The sequence below is a fragment of the Lucilia cuprina genome, chromosome 3, assembly GCF_022045245.1.
Source record: "Lucilia cuprina isolate Lc7/37 chromosome 3, ASM2204524v1, whole genome shotgun sequence".
In the NCBI taxonomy this organism is placed as follows: Eukaryota; Metazoa; Arthropoda; class Insecta; order Diptera; family Calliphoridae; genus Lucilia; species Lucilia cuprina.
The window spans coordinates 44,507,920-44,534,150 of record NC_060951.1 but is presented as its reverse complement, the minus strand read 5'-3'; the positions used below and the strand labels follow the sequence as shown (position 1 = coordinate 44,534,150).

The 26,231-nt window shown below is 31.2% G+C and overlaps 3 protein-coding genes across 5 annotated transcripts in view; 2 read left to right on the top strand and 1 right to left on the bottom strand.

The window, feature by feature from the left end:
- Positions 1-26,231, top strand: part of LOC111683654 — a 101,933-nt gene that overhangs the window by 56,031 nt on the left and 19,671 nt on the right. For 2 of the 3 annotated variants that reach the window (XM_046945645.1, XM_046945643.1), the window contains exons 2-3: positions 5,229-9,197; positions 9,264-9,817. In XM_046945645.1, coding sequence (XP_046801601.1) covers positions 5,229-9,197; positions 9,264-9,817 — 4,523 coding nt within the window. The remainder of the gene's footprint in view (positions 1-5,228; positions 9,198-9,263; positions 9,818-26,231) is intronic. The other variant, XM_046945644.1, reaches the window with a different exon arrangement.
- On the top strand, positions 1,262-3,546 carry LOC111683653. Its single transcript, XM_023445749.2, has 2 exons — positions 1,262-3,069; positions 3,134-3,546. Exons 1-2 carry the CDS (start codon positions 2,288-2,290, stop codon positions 3,279-3,281), a joined length of 930 nt encoding a protein of 309 aa, XP_023301517.2. The 5' UTR covers positions 1,262-2,287; the 3' UTR covers positions 3,282-3,546.
- Positions 15,115-18,260, bottom strand: LOC111683655. The gene is made up of 2 exons (XM_023445751.2): positions 17,599-18,260; positions 15,115-16,737 (listed from the first exon to the last, which is right to left on the bottom strand). The coding sequence occupies exons 1-2, from the start codon at positions 18,129-18,131 to the stop codon at positions 15,225-15,227; spliced, it is 2,046 nt and encodes a 681-aa protein (XP_023301519.2). The 5' UTR covers positions 18,132-18,260; the 3' UTR covers positions 15,115-15,224.

Genomic DNA, 26,231 nt, shown 5'->3' with positions numbered 1-26,231 from the left:
CTTTTAAGTCTTTTTTATACAATTTGAAATTACCATTTGCCAACCCTGGTACTCAGTCATAGCCTATTTTATTATTTTAACTCTCTTCCTCATTCAGCCCCCCCCCCCTCTCTCTCTGTCTTTAACCGTATATTTATTTTTTGCCTCTTGTGCTTTTTCGTTTATTTGAATGTTTTATTCAACCATCCATGCAAACCCATTCTATACATGGCGGTGTTGTTGTTGTTTTTTCCTTCTATTTTTTTTTTGTATATTTTTACTTTAGCAGGATTTTTTTTCATTTGCGCAACGTCGCAATTATTTTTTGTTGTTATTTTTTTCCTTTTATTTCTTTTTGCGTTCCTTGTTTTTTTTTCATTTTTCTGCTTATTGTTGTTTTTGTTCTTTATATTAATGTTCTCATTTCTTTTTGTGGAACTTTTGTAATATTTTTTTCTTTCTCGTGTTTTGTTTTTATTTTGTATTTTTTTTTTGTAGCTGTTGTTCTTTAACTTTATGAGTTGATGTCGTGCCCAGGGTCGTAAATTTTGGGCGTTTTTCATTGTTTTGTACTTTTTGTTGCTTTACTTTCTTTAAAGTAGTAAATTGTATGTGAATATTGTAAAATTTAAAGGGTTTTAAAGTTGATTTTTATATTTTATTGGAATTTTTCTTTGAGTATAGTAATTTTAGAGGGTTTTAATTAAGAAATTCCCTTTTTAAGCAATATAACGTCTTTGAAGTTGAAGAAAATTTCGTATTGGAAGTTTCTTGTAATGAAAAGTTTAAGGTCAAGAAAATGTTCTTTTATTAAATAGTCTATAATAATTTCAATATTTTTCTTTTCCTTTTTGGCAAATAAACTTAAAAGAAGTATCAATCAATCTTTGTGTCAATGATGATTAGTTTCTGATTTAAATTATTAAAAGTTAAATGATTTTGAACAGAAAAAAATTTAAAAATGTTTTGTTTTCTTCTGAATTATGCCGGCGAATTTTTAAAATCAAACTAAAACTAAAATTTGAAATTTCTTAAAATACCTATGAAATTAATGAAAAAAAAATTATTTGAAATTTGTATCTTTTTCAAAAACAAGTTACTAAAAAGATTTTTGTGGTGTTAATCAAATATTTTAAATGTTTAATCTTATAAAAATTAACAAAAAATTCGTTTTAATTAAAAACCCCCCCAAAAAAAACAAACCATCAATTGACCAAAAATAATCTTTAAACCAAATTTAAAATCATCAAACCGCAACCTCGTCCAACATAAATAAGCACACCAACATCAAACTAACAACACAACCAAGTTATACAGCAACATCATTTAAGACCTCATCGAACATGTCCACATTACAAAAATTCACCACTGACAACCAACAACATCATACAGGTTGTTAAATAAACCGTTTCAAAAATTGCAGCCATCATGGATTTACAAACACAAACATAAAGCTAGACACGAAACTGAAAGAGCTAAATATATAGAAATAAAATTGTATATATAAACTTCTCATTCTAACATATGTTCTCTAAGGTAATTGTTGCTTTTGTGTCAGCCATCATGGATTTTAAATGAAACGGTTTTAGCTATAACTATAGTTATCTCTTGTACTCTTTCATATTCCCTATATAACACATAAAACTCACCTCACTTTTAGAAGAAGAACAACAATTGTTTGATTTTCTTTTGTGTTTGTATTCTATCGGTTTGACAAGAAAAAAACAACACAGAAATTTAGTTGCAAAAAACTAATAAACGTGGAAAGAAGCAAAATTGATACAAGAAAATAGAATTAAATTAAGAAATTATAGTTAAACTAAAAAACAAAACTAAAATAAATACAAATATTTTAAATAAAATAAACATTAATTTCCAACAACAAATATAAAAAGGCGCGCAGAAAAATTATAAGAAAAAACACATTTGCCGGTGTGAGCGGATAACGAGCCAGAAAAAAATTTGTAAACATAAAGCAATTTCAAAACAAATGTATCACAAATTAAACAAAATAATTAAAAATTTTGTTTTTTAGCATAAAATTGAAAAAGGAATCTTAAAATTAATAGAACAATTACAAAAATTTCTTGATTATTGTAAATTGTTTTACGCTTTGCATATTGCTCTCTGGTTCAGCAATGCTTTTCAAACTGCATAGCTATACTCACCACTTGTATATGTAAACTAGAAGCAGCATTTGTTTATCTTAAAAAAAAAATAAACGAACACACCTCAACAGCTGTTTAATAAAACTCGAAAGAAACTTTATAAATTAATAATAAAAGAAAAAAACTTTACTAAACACATAATGTCTGCATCAGAAACAGCGTCTTTAACCGCCCCAAACATGCAAACGTCTGATAGACGTTGTGAAAATCCCGACTGTAATGTCAATAAACTTATTTCGATGGTACCAAAACGTAAAACCACCCAATTTATAGCCGATCCTATGGTCATAGAAAAACCCATGTTGGTTAATGGTTTTACCGCAGTCTTTCAAGTAGATGGCAGTTCTGCTCGTCTTATGGACATTAAAAATCCTAATGGTGATGGACAAACAAAAACTATTTATCGTATTATACCAAATTCTCATGTACATGTCGTCAACTATGTGGTAGTCGATACTGATGAAACTTATCTCAAGAAAATTACCGAAAATGATCCAGCTACTATGCAAAAGTTGTTGACTTCACAAAAGGAAAGTGCTGATCAAATGTTAAAGAAAATAATGTCAGGACAGGGTTCCTCAGCTACTGCAGCCATGACCACTGTAGTATCAACCATTAATAATGCCAGTAATATAGCACCAGCACCTTCTGTTGCTGCTAATATTACTAATCCAGTAGTCCCTGCTCCAACAGCTGTTACAGCTCAAAAGAATTCCATCAAATTACCCGTTAGAATGCATCCTAATTTGAAAATTACTGCGGTAACCAGTGGTGAGGCGGTTAATACACCACCTACAATGTCGGCAAATGTTAGTTCAACTACCCAATTAACAGCACCTTATATACAACCTGTGCCATTAAATAATTTACAGGCTACGACCACAGCTCCTATAGTTGCTGCACCGATCGATACGGTAGACAAGTAAGTTTAACGTTATGTTTTTAATAGAAACATTTAACATATTTTCTTCTTTTTGTTTCCTTAGAACTACTTATGATAAAATGCAAGAGGAAATCAATGATTTAAGACGTACCGTTGCTATGTTGGCCGAAGCTCAAGCAAAAAATCAGCAACCACCGGCTACTGCTAAAGTTGCCAAACGTCCCAGAATATCTTTACCTAAATTAGTTTAGTTTTTTTTTTGGATTATATTATGACTTTATTCTTAAACTTTTACTTTGTTTTTGATTGAGTATGTGTAATTTTATTCAAAAATTTGTTTAAATAATATTTTTTTTTGAAAAAGTACTTTAATTATTGTTTTGTTTTAGTATTTGTCACATATGCAAATTTTAATTAGAAATAATGAGATTTTTCTTGAATTTATACAAAGAATGTTGAAATAATTTATAGAAAAAAGTTTTACATTAATATTTGCAAATGTGGCAAGTAAAACAGTTTTAATACTTTATTTTAATTATTATATTTCCCGTGAAAATACAATATTTTTATAAAAGAAAGAATTTTGAATTCTTTATTATTATTACAAATTTTTTTATATTTATGAAGAATGTTTATATTTATAAAAAAAAGATGGATGTTCTTTAATTTTTTAATAGATTCTTAACATTTTTTATTAATAAGAAATTTTTAAAAGAATTTAAAACTTATTAAAAATATAACATTTTAAAATTATGCATTTTTATTATGGTATCAAAATTTAAAGGAGAAAACATTCCAAATTCAATTTTTTTTAACAAACAATTTCGTCCTTTTCGAAATATTATTTCAAAAATTTATTAAAAATATAACATTTTAAAATTATGCATTTTTATTTTGGTATCAAAATTTAAAGGAGAAAACATTCCAAATTCAATTTTGTTTAACAAACAATTTCGTCCTTTTCGAAATATTATTTCAAAAATGTTTCAATATTTCTCTATTCGATTACATTGGGTCTAAATAAATATAGAGTGATTTATGGTGGCGAACACTATAGTCGCTATTAAAATATCAGATCCCCCGGAAAATTTAGTTCTACAACTGGTTCTAGAACACATGACTTAGTCTGAACTCGTTGTAATTTGGCTTTGAGACCATTTTTGTTCGAAATTGTCACCTTCGGAACTGGTTATGAGGAAGCGTTATGCAGTCCACACTGCTTCTTTGGAACACTTCTGGAACTAATTCTTTAATCAATGATTTTTGTTTGAATTTGTCAACCCCATAAAAGTATTTAAGAACCACAACAATATTCTAAGAAACGGGTTCCAGAAGTAGTGGCGACACTACTAGTTCCAAAGCTGTTGTTTAAAAGAAATTGAAGTGATTTTGTTTTCACACTTTCTAGAACTAGTAGTTTTTAGAACAAGATATATAGAACAAAAATTAAGAATACAAATATATTTTTAATTTGCGCCCATATTAATGTGGTGAATTAAAAGCTGTCAACTCATTGTTTACAAACAATAGCTTGTTTAGTAATGCCAATTTAAAAAAAATATATAAATAAAATAAAAGTCGCTGATAAATTTTAAAAGCTAAATTGATAAATTCATTAATTTTGTAATTTAATATATGTTTATAGTTATTAACTCAATATAATATACAAATTATGTATTATTGTTTTAAGACTTAAATTTCTAAACATTTTATATAAAAATAAAAAAATGTAAGCGAAATCGCTAAAATAAATTTACATTGACTTTTAATTAAAACGCTACACTGGCAATGTGTATTATGATACTTCACACAAACAACACAGCTGTTTGTTGTATTCAAAGACATTTTTTTAATTTGTACATGGGGAAAAGGAAAACTTTAATTAATGGTAAATATTAAAGAAAAACTCTTCTGAAACAGTATAAATGCAATAACGCTTATCGGCAAAAGGTAAAAATTCATAAATCAAATCTCTGCTATTAATACTAAAACTTGCAAAAGTATTATGTACAAAAAGTAATACATCACAGGTAAACAAATTGTATTAGATTCGCAGTATTTAAACACACAAATTGCTAGTTTATCGCAAGTCTTTAAAACACAAACTGTCTGCCATTTCAAACTATTTTTTAATAAAAACTTTATCCACTTGTTATTTCTAAAAAATCTAATAATCGGATGTTATTCTTCTTCTTTTGATTTTACAGGCCTGTTGCCGATACTACGTCATCGTATACGAAGGGAATTAGTGGTGGTCTGGGGCCACCACCACATCAACAAACACTACAGCAACAGCAGCAACAATTGCATGCACAACAAATGCATCATCATCACCAGCAGCAGTTGCACCAGCAACATCAACAGCAGCAACAACAACAACATCAGCAGCAGCAACAACAACAACATCATCAGCAACAACAACAGCAACAACATCAACAACAGCAGCAGCAGCAACAACATCATCAACAGCAACAACAACAGCAGCATCATCAACAACAGCAGCAACAACAACAACAATCGTCACGTTCGGCAGCTAGTCCTCTATCGCCACCACGACCCGGTCCTGGTTCACAAGCTGCTGCAAATGTTTATGCCAAATTTACCGATGTCAATGCTGTGCGCGAAGCCCCCCAACGTTTCATACTACAGAGTGCATACGGTATACCTGGTCCTGGGGCCCAGTATCGTGAAAATCCTTATACGAGAATACAACCGATACAGGATTATAGAGTGGCTGCTGCTTTGGCAGCTGCTGCACCGCCACCTGGTTCAGCTGGTGTGGTGCAAGGACCACCTCCTCCCTCCAGTGTTAGCATTAGTGCTCCACATGGTCTGGACTCGTTGCATTTTGCCCATCCACCTGCCACACATCAAACCGTATCGACTGGATCGACGCAATTGCTTAGCAATGCGCCCAATTCAGCAACGGGAGCGAATACAAGCGGTGGCACCAGTTCCCCACATAACATCAACAATGCAGCACCTCCTATGCCAGGTAGTGGCAGTAGTGGTAGCATAATTGGTGGCAAACGTATACTTTTGCCACCTACACATCGTCAGCAACCACAACCACAATATTCCAACGAGTATCTGACAAATGCTGTTTCGGCAGCTGCGGCGGCGGCATCTTTAAATCGACATGGGCCACCTCAAGGTCCACCTGATCCAGGTGGACAACAGCCCTATAAAAAGTTACGACTGAGTGAAGCAAATAATGTTGTCACCAATTCCTCAAACACTACCAATCACCTGCCAACAACACATCAACTACAAAATGTCCAACCACCTCCGCCTAGTCAGCAGCAACAACAGCAGCAACAACAGCAGCAACAACAACAGCACCACCAGCAGCAGCTTCATCTCCAGCAGCAACAACATCATCAGCAGCAGCAACAACAACAACAGAGACAACCTTCACCGGCTGTAGGTTTAACACAGGCACAAGCAAATGCCCTAAGATCAGCTAATGCTGCTGCAGTCCATGGTCATTCGTCATTGCCTCCACACACGCATTTAACGGTCCTGCCGCCCACTCATTTACCCCCGCAACAACAACAGCAGCTGTCAACCATGCAGCAGCAACAAACTCAACCACAACCAGTGACGATGCATCAACTGAAAGTTGACACGCAGCAACTACCGCCACCACCAAATGCCAATACACCGCCTATAAATCGTGCTACGCCCACTTCACTGGCGGGTGTTAATACGGCTCTAAATGTCATAACAAATTCTTCTACAAGTTCTACACTTAAGGCCAATGCCTCCTCATTGCCCTCATCGGCAGTCACCTCTAATACGTTTTCCTCCGTTTCAACGACTACTGTTACAGCAACAGCGTCAACTACATCATCGTCGTCGTCCACAGAAGCCTATCATCCCCAGGTGGAGGCTATATCGCCCACGCTGCCCGCAGACAATGCTGAAGAGCGCGGTCCCACTGCCAAAGAGAAGTTGTTAATGCAAATCCAAGAAGTGGACACAGAACTCTCTAGTGCCGACGATGCCCTAACAGCACTGCGCAAAAAGGAGAAGAGCCTGCTGGATGTGGTGGCAGTAGCTAAAAAGCAAAAGGAACAGGCCGAGGCGGCCAGGTTAAAGGCTGAAGCTGATGCCGAAGAAGATGCCGCCAATTCGTGGCGTTCTAAAACGCTGGCTCAGAAAATCTATTTGGCGAACCGTAAAACGGCCGCCTCCCAACATTCCATACTGGACAGCTGTGGTGAACGCTACTTGCTGCCGTTGTACAACCAACCACTAGATGTAGAACATCTAGCCTCAGTTTTACAACGCCACCAATCCATCATTAAAGGTCCCCTGTTGGAGCACATACGTAAGATAAAGAATGATCGTTGGGCACACCACACTAAGGTGGCGGAAACTTACGCTCAAATGTCCGCGGAGTGGCAAAAACGTGTCGATAAGTCTGAAGCAAGCGCTAAGCGCCGAGCACGTGAAGCCAAAAATCGTGAATTCTTTGAGAAAGTCTTCACTGAATTACGCAAACAACGCGAAGACAAGGAACGCTTCAATCGTGTGGGTTCACGTATCAAGTCTGAAGCGGACTATGAGGAGATTATGGATGGTCTGCAAGAACAGGCCATGGAGGTGCGGAAGATGCGCTCTTATGCCATTATACCACCGTTAATGTACGATGCCCATCAACGAAAATGCGTCTACCACAATGAAAATGGTCTGGTCGAGGACATGGTGGCGGTGCATAAAGAAAAGGCCAAACTTAACGTATGGACAGCTGGCGAAAAGGAGATTTTTAAAGAGAAATTCCTGCAACATCCCAAAAACTTTGGCGCAATTGCTGCCAGTTTGGATCGAAAATCCGCACAGGATTGTGTACGCTACTACTACCTCAGCAAGAAGACAGAGAACTACAAACAGCTGCTAAGAAAATCCCGTCAGAGAACAAGAGCCTCGAAAACACTGCAAAAGTCGCAGCAACAACAGACTCAGTGCATTATTGATTCGTTGACGACAGGTGTAACCACGCGATTGCAAAGAGAACAACAGCAAAAGTCTGGAGGACGTTCAGCAGCGGCGGAAAGAGAACGTGAGAGAGCAGAACGCGAAAAGGCCGCAGAAAAGGCGGCAGCAGAAGCAGCCAAAGCTGCGGCCAGTGCAAAAGCCCAAAAAGCTGAAGCTGCTGCTTCGGCGGCTGATTCAGTATCCACAACAACAGCTGATACCACTTCTACGGAAACGTCTAAAGTAACGTCCCATAGTGGTGGCAGCAAAACAACAACAGCAACGACTAACACAACATCTGCCTCTTCAACCACCACAGCCACCGCCACAACAACGTCTGCAGCGTCAACAACAACTTCCGCCTCCAAGGGCGATAAAAGTGAAACCACATCGAGCACAGATGCTGCTTCCACCGGAACAGCTGCCAAAACGAAAGCGGGAGATAACACTTCGAGCAAAGTGGAAGAACCTAATAAAGAGGATTCCAAAGAGAACAACACTAAGAAAAAATCCAACGATCATCCTAATAATTCAACAACGACAAGTGATAAAAATAGTGGTGGTGGAAGTAAAACTGAAGCCACAACAACAAGTAGCACCAGCAGTAGTAGTAGCTGTTTTACAAAAGAGGAAGATCCTTTAGCTATTTCAACAACATCTATAACAGGCACAACTGCAACAACTACTACAGTTCTCTCGACTACGTCTTCTACTTCAACAACATCGTCATCATCTGTGGTAACAAATGCAACAACTACACATCCGCCCTTAACAACAACTACAACGCCAAATGGCATTAAATCCTCATATGCAGCAGCTATGGCCCAACAAGCTGTCAATGCTGCAGCAAACGTCACAGCCTCCTCCAATGACAACAACAAATCACCAGCCAACAGCAGTAGCAATGATAAACTACTGGCTAACAGCAACAACAATAACACGTCCGCAAGTGCTACTAAGGAAAATGCTTCTACCAATAACAACAATTCCAATAGCAGTAATATAGCTGCCACCAGTAGCACGACGACGAAACAAACGGCCAATAATAGTAATAATGTTACAACGCCGACTACCTCAACTACGGCTGGTAATTTCTTGGGTCAAAAACTGAAAGTGGCACAAGTTGAAGGCCTTATGGGGGCAAATAACAATAATAATAATAATACAGACTGTAACTCAGATGTTAGGTAAGTATTCTATAAGTTGTTTAAAGAGAATTTAAATAATTTATATGATTTCTTGTTTTAATTTAGTGATCCCAAAAAGAAACGTGTTGCTGATACGGATAATTCGCATAATTTAACGAGTAGCCTTAACAGCAGCAACAATAATTCCAACACCACCAATATAACCAACATTAATAACCAACAACAACCTCCTTCTGCTTCTAATTCTAATACAAATAATCTTAATTTGAAAGCTGCCTCGGCAACGTCCGCAGCAAATAGCATTCCTGCCAATATAAATAGCAACAATAATAACTTGAATGCAAATGATATTGTTGCTTCTGCAGCAACAGCTGCAGCTGCTGGTTGTGGTGTTGGTGGTAATACTAATCTGTTAGCAACGAGCACTAATGCTGCTGCAGCCATTACTACTACCAAACCAAATGCTGTATCTACGGCTCATATATCTTCAATAGCAACTATAACATCAACCTGTACATCATCAACTTTAGCCGCTTCCTCATCTGCCACAACTATTGCTACAGCAGTCTCATCTGCTGCAGTAGCTGCATCAATAACAACAACGACATCGTCTTCATCATCATTATCTACAGCTGATCAGAATGCTATCGATGGTAAAGGTAAGTTGTTCATTTCTTCAATATTTTATGAAAAACTTAAGAATTATTGCAAACTCATTGAGAATCTGTTTGTGGATTATTAACAACTTGCAAAACAACATCTATAGACAGATAGTCTGCATTACATTGCACTCAAAAAGGATCTTGTTCTCCAATTTAGATAGATAGATAGATAGATAGATAGATAGATAGATAGATAGATAGATAGATAGATAGATAGATAGATAGATAGATAGATAGATAGATAGATAGATAGATAGATAGATAGATAGATAGATATATAGATAGATAGATAGATAGATAGATAGATAGATAGATAGATAGATAGATAGATAGATAGATAGATAGATAGATAGATAGATAGGTAGGTAGGTAGGTAGGTAGGTAGGTAGGTAAATATGTAGTGCCGTCTATGGGACCATATTGTTTTCAAAAAACTAAAAATCATCTGTCTGCATTACATTGCACTCAAAAAGGATCTTGTACTCCAATTTAGATAGATAGATAGATAGATTGATAGATAGATAGATAGATAGATAGATAGATAGATAGATAGATAGATAGATAGATAGATAGATAGATAGATAGATAGATAGATAGATATATAGATAGATAGATAGATAGATAGATAGATAGATAGATAGATAGATATATAGATAGATAGATATATAGATAGATAGATAGATAGATAGATAGATAGATAGATAGATAGATAGATAGATAGATAGATAGATAGATAGATAGATAGATAGATAGATAGATAGATAGATAGATAGATAGATAGATAGATAGATAGATAGATAGATAGATTGATAGATAGATAGATATATAGATAGATAGACAGATAGATAGATAGATAGATAGATAGATAGATAGATAGATAGATAGATAGATAGATAGATAGATATATAGATAGATAGATAGATAGATAGATAGATAGATAGATAGATAGATAGATAGATAGATAGATAGATAGATAGATAGATAGATAGATAGGTAAATATGTAGTGCCGTCTATCGGACCATATTGTTTTCAAAAAACTAAAAATCATCTGTCTGCATTACATTGCACTCAAAAAGGATCTTGTACTCCAATTTCTTTTTTGGTAATTTTTAATTTAAAACTATTAATTTACTTGTGAATGAATAAAATGGAAAAGTTTCTTCACAAATTATGAAACAATTCCCTTACTATTTCCATTGGCCCATATTCCTTGGTAATTTATATAATGTAAATAAATACTTTATAAGAAAATCTCACTGGTTTTCCTTATTAAGAGTTTGTCCTTAAATTATACTACATTATTTTCATTTTAAAACCATATTATAACACTAATAGTGTCAATTGTCATTAAAATGCTAATGACTGCAAAAAAGTAAAATTTAATTAATCAAATTTTTAATAATAATAAAAAAAAAACTATATGATCCTATCAATGTTGACATATTAAATTAAATTCTATAAAGATTGCTAGCAAAAAAAGTAAATCATACAATGCATATAAATTAATATAATAATTTCATTTAAAAAAATGAACTTTTAATGAAAAAAAAAACATTTATGGCAATTTATAAAACAAAAACGAATTGAAAATGATCTATAGTAGTTCTCTAACATATATATTTTTTCTAATTATTGTTTATTCTCTAACAAACGATTTGAAATCTTAAAATTTCTCTGGAAGGGAAATCTTTTTTGTTTGTTATTTGAATAGAGATATTCTCTAAGAGTTGCCTTACTATTAATCCTGGGAATACATGTCTTTATATTATACTCTACTTTCTAGATTACTAAGATATCCATTTGCCAGACATTTTTTATTGCTATTCAGTCTTTGTGCCTTATTCTATTACAAAATACTCCATTCCTATTAAGAAATACTATTGAAAACGTGATACCAAAGTCCAAGATTGTAACTAAATAATCTGATATACTCTCTGTACTTTCTCCACTTTTTGTGTTAAAGTCGATCTAACTAGAAAACACTATTGAAGGTATAACCAACTCCAAAGTCAAAGGTCTTAACTAACTAAAACTTAATTATATGATTAGATATACCTTACGTACTTTCCTATTGGACCTAACTTGTACAGTATATAAGTCTCGAAGAGAAGACCTTCGAGCCCTATGGAGTATTAGTCTATAGCTGTTTTTCCTCATTGTTACCCATTACACGATACAACTATAGGCAATTATGGGGCTTTTTACAGACGTCGAAATACAGTGTCCCATATCTGATTACAAACCCCAATGGACAGTAAAGGACTTACACGAAACGTTAAACGGTTTTTTATAATAAGAAAGGACTAGAGATTTTCTAGGAGAAATATTAAACTTCCAAAGATTTTCGATAAAAAAAAAACTTTTTAAGAAAAGTGTTCTTCTATAATAAAAGATTAAGAACTAGAGATTCTCTGTGCGAAATCTCAAACTTTCAAAGATTTTCAATTCGAAATTTTGAAGAACGATAAATTTTCTATATAAATCTTCAGAAGACTAACGATCTTTTATACTAAACTTTAAATGTCAAAAATGTCCTAATTTCTAATCGAAATTAGATTTTCTCAATGAAATTATACATAGTTTTTCTCCAGAACTTTTAAAATTCCCATAAAGAACTGGTATAACCTTTCAACTAATTACATATTTCCAAAGCCGTATCAAAATGACCTTTGCCAACTAAGACAGAGAGAGAGAGAGAAATAGACGACCCTGCCATGAAGTGTATAAGCTTCAAACATTAAGTGTTTATTTTATATATTTTTATATAAATTAAAAAATCATAACAAAATCAGCAGAAAATAATAATAACAAAAAAAAAAAAAACAAAATCATTCCATAGAGGACACACAAACTCATACAAGAGAAAAAAGAAGTGTAAAAAATAACATCAACTAAATGACAGACAATCTACAATAAACTACCGCTGCTGGCACACACACAATACAAAAACCAGCAAAAACAACAACAAAAAATTAATTTAATTGAGTTTAATTAACTCACAGGGGATATAAATGTGTCCGAATGACTGTACAATACAAGGATTGTATTGCATACAGAATAAACCTCGAACGAAAAAAAAACACAAATCAAAATTTACAAATATTATAAAAGAAGAAAATAAAAATCAACGCATTGCAGCAGTTTGAGTCCATCTCTCTTTTTAATATTTTGTTTTTGTGCTTAATTGTACTTGTTAATATATATAAAAAAAGAAAAATGAACACAATTTAACCAAAAAAAAAAAAACGCATACATCCTTCGCATATTAAAAAAAAAACAAGTAAAAAAGTATAGCATAGCTTAAAGGGGTTCAATTCTCTGTTATACATAAAGCATACTTGTTGGCGTTGTAGTTTTTTTTTTTTGTCAAGCATTAATTATTCATTGAGACATTCAAAAGATGACAGTACCATCATGTTCCGGGTCAGTCCCACGAAGCAACCAATCGTTCAACCGTTTAAATTTAAGGGGGGAAAAGATGAGTTGTTACTTTTTTTTAGTTCTTTTTATTAAATATCGACCAAAAAATTACATTAAATAATAAAAGCTTGCCTATATGTATAAACATACATATTATAACAGTTTCCGCCAATGTTTCTACAAAAAGAAAAAAAAAAACAAGTGCATTGCTATTTAATTTTTAAAACTTGTGTGTACGTAACCCCTTATTTATATATTTATTCCTGACTGTTGTTTGCTGGCCTGTTTATCAATATCCCATTACACATTTCTTTTGCAGTCTCAAAAAAAAAAAAAAAAAAAAAAAAAGAATCTGTTGCATAATTTAAGGCATTTTTAACGTAATTTTTATTTTATCACATTGTGTTTATTCTCATATTGCCCCCGTGGCTATAGCTGCTGCTATTTACCGCTCTTGTTTCGTTATATTTTTTTACTTTCTTATTTTTTTTTTCGTATTTTTAATGAAATTTTCATTTATATTAAGATAATTGCTAACGTACTTTGTTTTTGTAATTCTACTTTGCAAATAGCTGCAAATATTTGGTTTAAGTGTTTCCACATGGTAGGATTTTTAAAAAGTATTTTTGTTTTTTCTCTCTCTTTGTAAAGAAGTTTTTAGCAACTAAAGATATTTAAAGATAGAGGGGTAATTTATTTTTGTTTTTTTTTTGCGGCAAAAGAAGGACTTATGTAAATTGACAATAAATGGTCAGCCTATTAAAATTTTAAGGATTTAAGATGAAATATTTATTTATATTTTCCCTGGTAAAAAAACTTTCGGTTGATACAGCTGTTTGCTGAGTTAAGAATCTTTGGCCGATTGAGAATCGGGTCGTTTCGGAGAGGAGATCCAATTGTCGTGGGAACGTAAAACTGTGGTAGTTTATGGTAGTAAGTGTTTGACATCCACTGCTTTAAAAGAATAATATATTCTATATCAAACTGCAAATTTCCAGAGATTTCCTATACGCAACTTAAAACGTTTAAATATTTTCTAAACAAACCATTCCAAAGATTTTCCTTACGAATCTTTAAACATCTGGAGATTTTCTTAAAGTTAAGTATGATGTGTAAAGCTTTTTTTGAGAAACTTTAAAGGATTTTCAATATGATCCATGATTTTCTATACAAAACTTTAAACGTCCAAGATTTTCTAGCCAGAATGGTAAATATTAGAAGATTAACTAATCGAAACTTTAATCCATAGTTTTTCTATGCTAAACTTTATACATCCAAAGAGTTTTTTTACGAAACTTTTAACGTTCAAAGATTTTCTATTTAAAACTTGAAAGGACTAAAGATGTTCCCCGCAAAACTGTAAATGTCAATGATTTTCTTTAGAAAACTTTAAACATCTAACGATTTTCTAAGATAAACTTTAAACATCTAAAGCTTTTCTTAGCTTCCAAAGGTTTTCTTTGCAAAACTTTGAAGGATTAATGTTTTTTATGCAAAGTTTTCTTTAAGAAACTATAAAGGATTATAAAAGTTCTAATATTTTCTATACAAAACTTGAAACGTCAGGAGTTCTTCTTTAAGAACAATATTAAAGCTTTCAACTGAAATTTTATAAAAGGACAATTTCTGAAATTATGTTTCCTTTACTACATGAAACGTCTGAATCTTTTCTAAACGAAATTTTGAGCGTCCAAAGGTTTTATATGCAAAACTTTAAGATTCCGTGGTTCAGATTTTATGAAACCATTTTGCCAGATATTTTTATTCCTTTTCCCCACTTCCATTATAATAGAAATACACTTGTTTAGAAATAAAATTTTATTTTTTAGTTTCTTCTTTTTTTTAATAATTTCCATAAATTCGTGCATTTCTTATAATTATATTTAAATTTGATTTGATAAAATTTTTTTTTAACATTAAATGCTAAAGCTCGATATGTTTTTCTTTAAAATTAAAAAAAAATTCTTTAAATTTATAAATAATTTAATCACTAGTTTGAGTACTTAACTTATCCGTCGAAGCCATCACTCCAACACTATTGTTAGCCTCATTATCCCCCTGCTGTTGAGATGCCGCCGCTGCAGCCTCTTCTTCAGCATGACACATTTTACGATGTTTGTGAACAAAATAATAACTGGGAAACTTACAGCCACAGGTTTTACAAGGATAATATTGAACATTCATATCTAAGGGCCTTACTTCACGTCTTAAATAATCCGAAGAAGTAGCCGCTGCGGAGGAGGAAGAGGGAGATGATGTCTGTAACGTTGTGTTACCATTGGCCAAAGAATTTGATGCATTTGAGGAGTATTGTAGAGAGTTGCGTACATAAAACGGCCTCGTTGCTGTTATATTCTGATGTTTTGTTATTTTTAATTCACCATTTACAGAAGATTCTTCTTTTGACGCCATTTTCCCTTCAGGCACACAAGTGGCCTGTAAGGTTAAGGGATTTAAATGACGTTTAGCATGTTTTTGATAACAATATTGAGATTTAAATGTATGTTTACAGTAAACACAAACAAATACTTCACTATGTATCTTACGACTACCACTAGCCTTATCGGAATTTCTTGCGGTAGTTCCTAAACTGCCATTGGAAGTTTCACTATTTTCGGATTCTTCAGCCTGTTGCAATTGTTGCTGCTGACTAATGGTTTTAGCCATTTGTTGATGAAATGATAGAGAAACACTTTGTAAAGAACGTTCGGGTATAGAGGGTCCTGTAAGACCTGTACTGGAATGATGATTGCCAATATTGCCAGCATCCGGTTTATGACCATAGGCAGTATTGAGAATACGTTTAAAACGTACCGGACCATCACAACTAGCCACATCTATTATAACCTTATTAGCCTCTGAGGTATCTAGTTGTGAAGCGGGTATAGGGGCTTTAGCCACCTGTAAACCCGAAGAACCCTTTCTACGCCTTTCCGCTTTACTATGATGCGAGGATTTTCTATGATGTGTATTTTTTTCATGATGTCTGACTTTTGTTTCCTTTTCTTGTGAAGAAGATTTTTTATTTTCCATTAATTTTTTAAATGATAATTTATGAATTTGTGTTTCTACCACTACTTCGGCTTCTGAGTTGGAATCTATAAATACTTCTACATCCTCATCTTCATCCTCTATTGTTGTGGGTATTTGATTTTCATTATTTAACGATTGTTTATCTATTTCATCTACTTCAATGTCATCTTCCTCATCTTTTTGTTGTACAGCTTCGGGAGTTGTAGTTTTAAGTTCTTGTTCTGCAGGATTTGTTGAGATGTTTGATGTTGTGTGTGTTAAAGGATTTAGATTTAACGACTGATGACTTATGGGTAAAAATCCAAAATTTGTTAATGTTGGTTTACTAGCAATGGGACGTATTATTTTACCACTGGTTGTAGCTGCAGCTGTTGACGTTAGAGATGGATGTGTGTTTGTAGTGTTTAGTGTTGGGTTATTGGTTCCAAAGTATCCTTCGGTTTGAGCACGTGCTAAATAGGATCTGTAAAGGAAATTTTGTGAGGAATTTAAAGAAAAGTTTTTGAGCAATTTTTTCTTAAAAAAATTGATATTTAAAATCAAAATTATCTACATTTTTGGGTTGTTATTGTATTTGTTTGTTTAACTGTTTGTTTGACAAACACATCTGGCAACTTATTTCCTACTGCAAACTAAAGTTTTTGAGGTTAGAATCATAATTTTTTTTGTAATTGCAAAAGTGTTAGAATTTTGTTAAAATATTAAAAAATTAATAGAAACCATATAAATTTAATTTGTTTTTCAGATTGTTACAGATTTCTAATACAGTTTTTTTCATTCCGAGGAAATTTTTAATCAAAATTAAAGAATTTTAAATAAAAATCGTCCGGCAACTCTAGTTGTTATTATTGCGAAATAAATTAAGGTGGCAACTTTATAACAAAAATGAAGAAATGTTTTTTTTAAGGTTAGACTTTTTATTTAAATGGGAAAAAATTAAATTTTTAACAAAATTAAAGAATTTTAAATAAAAATCATCTGGCAACTAAAGTTGTTATCATACATTAAGGTGGCAACTTATTTAAATGAAAAGAAATTTAATTGTTTCAAGCAAAATTAATTAAATGTTAATTTGTTGTTACAATTTACACTTTTTTGTGCGTTTTCTTAAGGTTATGTTTTTGATGGTTGAAAGCTGATTTGGAAAGAATAAGTTGTATCAACTTGTTTTTATATAATTATTTCTTTAATTTCTTTGAAACTTTCCAAATAACTGAAAAATGCTACAATTTTTTCAAAAAATTTAAAAAAAAAAAAATCCAAAATTTTTTTCTTTAAATTAAAAATAAATAAAAAAGTTCCTTTTTCTTAACTCAACACCCACCTACAAATTTCCAATGCCCTAGGCATATGTAAAACATGCGTAGCCAATAAAACACCAAAAATATTCTCCACATTTAAATCCAAATATCCGGTATACATATACGTTAATAAAGGAGCAAATTGTTCTGCCGTAACATTAGTCAAATAAACTACAATATCCGAAACGCTGGAGACACCAACGCCACCACCACCACTAGCTGAGGACTCTGCTCCACGTTCATCTAAACGTATGGCTGAACGTAAATAACCGCTATGCATGCCCAAAACTAAACCATGTGCCATAAAACGTATAGTAGAGGGAGCAGGACCCACTTCCAAAACAATATCAGGAGGATTAGACATATTTGCATTTAAATTAGATAAATTATGATTATTTAATAGATTTAAAGAGGCATTAGGAATTGTTGTTGCACTAGTACAGTTTGAGGAATTGTTAAGATGATTATTTGTTTCCGTCAGACGATTTGAGTTTGTATTAGAGGAGGAGGTCGAATTGGTTAAACCCGTAGTACCCGTTAACCAGTTGGTAAACATTTTTATTTTTGTTAATTTTAATTTTTAAATATTTTTTTTATTAATTTTTTAACACTTTCTTTTTTTAATTAAAATTTTATTTCGTTATAATTTATTTTTTCTACAATTTATCTCGTTTATATTGTGCTTACGCCTTGATAATTCGTTTAAAACTGTTGGCAGTCCATCATAACTGTTGTCTATTTATACATTTTTATTTTTTCACCCTGTTACACAGGACTTTATATCCTGTTCACAGCACTTTAGTTGTACTTTACGATTCTGTTTTTATTGAAAAGAAAAAAAAGTAGCAAACCATTGCCTGTCGTCGTTTTTTGGCGGTTGTAAATGTGCATAACTAATTGTACAGCAATAACAATTACTCTCTCTTATAAATACATTTCTTTCATTTCTCTTTTGAAGAATTTTACTCTTTTTTTGAAAAACAATTTCTTGTTCTTCAATAATTTAGTTCTTAGAGGAATAGGAAAGTTGCAAATAATTTATTCGTAAAAAAAGAAAGGATTTTTAAACTAATTTTAAAGAAATTTATGTTCAATAACTAAGTGAGAAAAAATCACAATTAAATTTGTATTTAAATTTCTTTCAAAGAGTTTAATTTACAATTATTAACTATAACGTTTCAATTTCTCTTAATTAACTTCGTACGGCTGAAGTAAATTCTCTTAAATTTTTAATTTTTATTTCTCTCTTTTTTTGCAACAAGCACGTGCTTTTTGTTTTTAATATTACTCATACCACCCGCTTCACCAGGTTCTTTTAATTTCACAAACATAACAGTAAATTAATTCTCTTTTTTGAAATGTTTTTTTTTTGTTTTTGTTTTGCACTTGCTCTCTGTTTTGTTTACATTTGAGTTTATTTGTTGTGGTTGCACACATTTAACCACCTACGGTTATTTTTTATTATTATTAGCGTTTTTTTTCTCTTGTTATTCCTGTTATTTTTATCCTTTTGATTTCAAATTGTTTTGTTTGTTGTTGTTTTTTTTTTGCTTTTTTTCTTTGTTGTCATATCTGACAAAAGAAGAAAATCAACCTCTCTAGAGTCAATTTTATTGTGCCTTTGATTTGTTGATTGTTATTTTGACACAATAATTGTTGTCGGATTATGTTGTGTAAGTTGTTTTTTGTTTGTGTGGGGGAGGAGTTGTTGTGTTAAGGGGACATTTTATTTTGATATAATTTTTAATTAGCTAAAGAAAATTATAGATTTTAGAAGGAAAGCATTTTAAAAATTTAATATATTTATGGAATTTTAAGTTAAAAAAAAGGGATGGATAGTACACAAATAAGGGAATGTTAATAGATTTAATAGAAATTTTAAAGTTTTAACTTAAATATAGAGAAGAGGAGACGATATGATAGATTATAGAATTTAAAGGAATATTTAGAAAAGGACTGTTTAGTATTTGGATAAATGTTTAAACAAATTCATGTAAATATTTTAGATTTAAAAAGAAAACTAGGAAGCCATTCCTGTGCTTTAGATTCAGTGTCCAATTTCGTCTAAACTCTTCCAATTCTATATTAAAAAGGGACATCGTTTCGTATGAAGAATACTTTTCAAGTTTTTTTTTAAACATCTATCATACGCTGGCTATTTTAGATTTATTAAGAAGATCTAGGAAAACAATTACTGACTTTTCGGTTCAGTGTCCAATTTCGTCTAAACTCTTTGAAATCTATATTAAAAAAAAGTACCTCGTTTCGTATGATTAATAATGTTTAATGTATTTTTTAGAACACCTTTATACGACCTTGAATTTTTCTCTACAGCTATTAGTTGGCTATTTTAGGTTTAGGAATAACTAGGAAAGTTATTTGCTTTAGATTCAGTGTCCAATTTCGTCGCAATTCTTTGAATTCTTGATTAAAAAAGTCCCTTGTTTCGTATGATCACTATTTTTCTTGTATATTTTAATACATCTCTCATACGCACTAGAATAAATTTTAACTCTATTGCTAAGAAGAAGAAGTTGGAAAACCTTTACTGTCCTTTGGATTCAGTGTCCAATTTCTTCCAGACTCTTTGAATTTAAGATTGCAAAAAGGACATCGTTTCGTATGATTAATATTTTTCATGTATATTTTTAAATATCATTCATACGACCTAGATTTTTTCTCTATAGCTATTAACTGGCTATTTTAGATATAGGAAGAACTCAAAAAGCTATTTGCTTTAGATTCAGTATTCAATTTCGTGTAAACTCTTTGATTTCTAGATTAAAAAAGTCCGTTTTCTGTTGTCCGTCGTCCGTATGATTAATATTATTCAACTATATTTTTAAAAATTTTTCATACGACCTAGAATGAATTTTAACACTATAGCTATTAGCTGGCTATTTACCTCTTTTTACCAGATTAATTTGTCTATTTTAACTTTGCACTGCTGCTGCTGCTGATTTTAATTTTTATTGTTGCATTTAAATTGATGACCTTTGGCTTTGAGGTTTAGTTTTGTGTTGTTCATTTTTTTCTTTCAACATTTTTAACTCCACATTGCCACAAAATCCATTATCATTAAAATACAAAAAAAAAAATCCTTTAAAAAATTGTTAAGTTAATCCAAATTGTAGATCCTTTTTTTACTACAGGCAAATAAAATGCACAATTTTGTATTTAAAAAAAGAACATACAAAATATACTGCAAAAAAAGGAAAAAACCCTTATCTGCCAAAGGATTATGTTTGCGTTGGTGTAAAGTGTTTTTAATTGTATGTTATCCTTACATTACTATACAGATACACCAACAACAGGGTGCTGCTAAATGTTGTAAACAAAATTAATGAAATTAAAATGTATTCAAAAAGAAATTTTTATAAAAATTTAAGAATTTCGTAACAATTTATGTATTTCATAAAAATTTATGAATTTTATAAAAATTTAAAAAAAATTTTACTTTAAAATGAAAATATTATTTTTTTCTTTGTGATAGTCTCTTGCCTTAACATTATTTACATTTTCATACTCCCATCTCTTGTAATAATAGTATTGCCACTTAATTTCTCAACACTCTGTATTAAGGCTACCAGACGAAAACTCTTTTACACACGAACTATTATAACAGTAAAAACAAGATTTAACAACAACAACACAATACAATTGGATTTCATATGTAAACATTTGTATACATGAATGTATGTGTGTGTGTGCATGTTTAAAAGAGGAGAAAAACTACAACTTTGGGATAAAGTAAATTACAGCTTTTAACACAATTGAAATATAATTGACAAATAAGAATAAAAGAAGAAGCAAAAATTGTATGACACAATATAAACAATACAACACAGTCTCAAAAAACCCTACAAACATTTGGAAGATAATAGTTTTGGGATTTTTACTGAATAAATCTATACATTTATCCTACTCCTTGTAGTGCTTGTTTATGTCACTTTAGTATGAAAGTTGAAAAATTTTATTCATAAGAAATAGCTGCTGAATGTATTTTGAAAGTTACAATCCTCTTCACACATAAAAATACTTCAAGATTCAGGGCCATTTATGCATTTTTATATAATTCACTTCTAGGTATTAGAATAACATTTTTTCCGTATATTTATCTTCTTGTTGTGCTTGTTTATGTCACTTTTGGATGACAGTTGGAAGATTCTATTCTTTAAAAAAAACTTCTGAAAGTATTTTAAGAGTCACAGTTCTCATATCTCATAATGTAACTTCAGGATTCTGCGCTTCACTTCTGGTTGACAATTAGAAGATTAAACATATTAGAAATTACATTCCTCGTGTCTCTTACACATCACGAAGAAATGAAAGACAAAAAAACGATCGATTAAATGCGAGAAAAATTTGATAGACTGATTATGTGGAAGACGCTTTTGAGTAACTTTTGCGATATGTTATATTTGTAGGGAAACAACAATTTTGCCGCTTCTGGATGAAAATTTAAAGAACTTTTTATGTTAATACTATGATAAGAATATTAAAACATTTCGGTTATTAAATGAGGGAGTAATTTGATCGCCTACATATGTATGTGGAAGATATATTTAAGTGACTTCCGATCACGGGCAGCAAACAGAAAGAAGGTCAGACTAAGCGATTAAAAGCGCGATAAACTTGGCATAATTTCGCGATTGAAAATGTTTGCAGGGATACAACAGCAAGGGTACCATTGATGTTAAAAAAACCCATAATAAATCCCCCGGTAAAGATGAGAGGAAAATAGTTATGCATGTACAATATAATAAAGAAGAGAAAAAACTGCTAATAATAAATATTAAAGTAAATTGTGTTAAATAATATTCGGTAGGCTAAGGAGAAGCAATTAAATTAGTTGAAAAGATATTGTTAAACTACTTACACTTTTGAACCTTTAACCAGTGAATAACATAATCACCAAATCATAATTAATAATCGACAATTTATTTTCTTTAGTTTTATATAAAAACGATTATTTGTTTAGATTTTTTTTTTATTCCTTGGAAATTTTGAAAACAATTTTCTACAGAATTTCCTTTATTTTTTCTACAATTTTCTTTAGAAATTTTTTTTTACAAATAATTTAATTAATTGATTAAAATTTTACACAAACAGTAATTAGGAATTATTTTCAATATCATGAGTGAAAAAATTGGTTTTATTTGACTAAGTATTACATTTTTTTTTTCGTTCATTCGTTTTCGTGGCTAACAAACAAAATATCAATTAAAATAAATTGTTATTTTCATATTTAGTTATTCTTTTTGATGCTGGTAACAAAACTCAAACTCGTGCTCAACTCAAACCATAACATCTACACTGTATCTCTATTGCTCCTCCTAGCTATAGTAAACCGTTGTAGTTGTTGTTGTCATACTCTTTATGTATTAACTTTTGAATTTTGTAAATTCTTCCCGAAACAATTAGACAAAATTACAAACAATCAACGCGAAACAGTGAAATGTTTAATACGACAAACAATGAAAAAAAAAACTCAAAAAAGTCGTGGGTAAATATGATAAAAGCGTGGCTTTTTTTGCTTAAATGAAAAAAGGACTTCTTTTATGAACTACTATATACTATGATGCTGTTGTTGCTGCTGCTGCTGGCACCAACAAAAATAGCTTATATATTGTTGTTACTGTAATATAGCTCTAACTTGTTAAGTGATTGAAATATCAATGGTATTAGTAAAAACACCAAATAAACTCATATACACCCACACTCACGCACGCCAACATTGGCTTTCCAACTTCAGCTTCAACTGTAAAGTGAAGTAAAGGTAAAAACCTTATTGTTTTTGCAAAAATGGTCAGGGAAAATAATAGTATAGGGAGTGAGTGAGGAGCGATGGTTACTTTATACAATACGCGAAAATAATACCACAATAATGGCGGACCTACCAGTGTATTGCGATGTAAAACAATAACAAAAATTACGAAAAAATCAGTGTTGACAAACAGGGCTTTTTCTTGCTAACAATTATACACTTTAAATTATATTAGCTCTTTACAATTTGCTTTGGCATAGTTGGCATTATTGGTAAAAGGAACTTTTAATGTAATAATAAGCTAAAATTGCATTTGCACACACACACACACACTCCCTTACCACTCTAGCAAATGATAATGAACATATGCACTCTCTTGCAGAGAGTAGAGTTTGTATTGTATAGAAATATTTGTTTTGTCAATGATTGTCTTTTTCGGTTCTTTGGATGTTCTTTTTTTTTTTCTTCTGCTGAGAGCTTTTGAAAAGAAAATCGCTGAAATGAATTAGATGCAACATTTCGAAATAAACCAATTATAAAACAGGGATAGGCATAGAGCTCTCTAACGAGCTCTTATGTCTAAAAACAACAGATAGTAAAGAATAAGCTCTCTGACTGATTTCGGTTTTTAACATGTATAAGTTTACATACATATGAAATCCCGAAAGGTTATAAGAGAACTCCATGCCTAGAGTTCTCTTATAACCTTTCGGGATTTCATATGTATGTAAACTTATACATGTTAAAAACCGAAATCAGTCAGAGAGCTTATTCTTTACTATCTGTTGTTTTTAGACATAAGAGCTCGTTAGAGAGCTCTATGCCTATCCCTGTTTTATAATTGGTTTATTTCGAAATGTTGCATCTAATTCATTTCAGCGATTTTCTTTTCAAAAGCTCTCAGCAGAAGAAAAAAAAAAAGAACATCCAAAGAACCGAAAAAGAAGTAGAATTTACTCCATGGAAGTGCTGAAAAAAACCTGAAGAAGTGATGATTTTAGCACAGGCTTGTCATAGGAGGAATGTTCTTTTTATTTGATTCCAAATTCACTACATCTGAAGTCATTGTCAGGAAGTAATGTTCTGTTTTTACTTTAAATTTTAAACAAAATAGGATTCTTTTCGCTTCTTTGGAAGTAAATAAACATCACTTCCGAAGAAGGTAAACAACTTCACTTAGTGCTACTTTTGAAGTGATGATTAATGTTATTCTTTTGAAAGTACTTCGTTTTATTTTTGCTGGGTTATTTGGAGTATTTCGGCCTAACACCAAAATAATCTGGCCAGTCCTCTAACCTAAAACATCATTATCATTAGTATAAATGTTGTTGTTGTTGTTTTTGTTGGTCATGTTTGTAATTTCATAAAATTTTTAACAAAATTCAAATTACGCTAATTGTTGCCACCAACTCAGTTATACATTACTCCTTCCATACATTCTCTTCCTCATCGTCATTATCATCAGCATCATACCCCTCTCCTTTTCCAAATCCTTGCAATATTAATTTCATGTGTGTGCAGCAATAGCATCAACATTATTGGTTAAATGAAATGAAACAATTACCATGAATATGAATCCTTTTATAATGGATGCAGAGCAAACAGCAGTTATATATTTTTTTTTTTGGTGAAATAAGGAGTTGGCGAATACATGAACATTTTGTATATTTATATTGTTTTGGAAACAAACAAAAAACCCTCATAAGTGGCATTATGTTATTTTGGACAGACATTCAAAATAAAAATGCTTTTTTTATTTAATTTTTTTTTTTTCCTCCAGGGATTTGTATTGTGTTTATAACAGAAACATTTTTTTTGATAAAATCTAATTTAAATGAATTTTATAAATGTTTTATTTTTTAATAAATTAATAAACTGAAAGGGGTAAAATGGTTTTAGAATAAAATTAAAATTTTTTAAAGCTTAAAAAGTTTAATTGACACTACTTTTGTTTTTGAAACAGAGATGCCATATTCTCTGGTCTTAAATGACAGTTAATTTTTATTTGACAATAACAATTATTTAATATTCATTTTATTGATTTCAATTTTCAATTAAATTTTTTTTCCCAATACACTACTACCTTGCAACATTTTATTCAATTACTATAATTTATTTAACCAATATAACCACATTATCTTTTAACTTAATTATTTAGTTATTATACGATTATCTTTAAAATTAAATGTTGTTTTATATATGTGTGTGTCTGTTTTTTTTCTACTTTCACAAAGAGGGTTTTTATTCAATACATGTATGACATGTTTATCAAAAATGCTCAAACGACGATTGTATTTTAAATGTTTAACCGAAAATATGTTTTTTTTTTGTTCCCTTTTTGACCAGTAATTAAAATCAACTCAAGCTGATAAAAATCATTACAAATAAAAAAAAAAGTTTTTTCCTATAAAACTCAAAGAGCAGACAGACAGAAAGACAGACAAGAAATTGTATAAATTGGGTTGTTTTGGAGGGAGGGGGGTTACCAAAATATACAACTAAAATAAATAATTGACAAAATAAACCGCATAAAGAATTTTTTATTGAAATAATTTATAGAAAATCTTTTACCATGTAAAATGTCAAAAAGCTATAGTCAAAGGAAATTTCTGTTTCACCTAAACGATTCTAGACAAAGAAATCTATTAGTTTGACAACATTAACATAATTAGAAAAGGCAGTTGGGTGGGGATTTGAAAACATTAATTAAATTTTGGGAAAATTCTAGCTTTTTTATATATCAGTTAAAAATACAAATTGAAAACTTAAAATTGAAAAAGAATTTTGAATTTAAGCAATCATTTCCATACAACGAAGCAAAATTTAACGCCCAAGTTAAAGAGAATTAAAATTATAAAAGAAACGTAGTTGCTAGATAAAGAGGGAAAG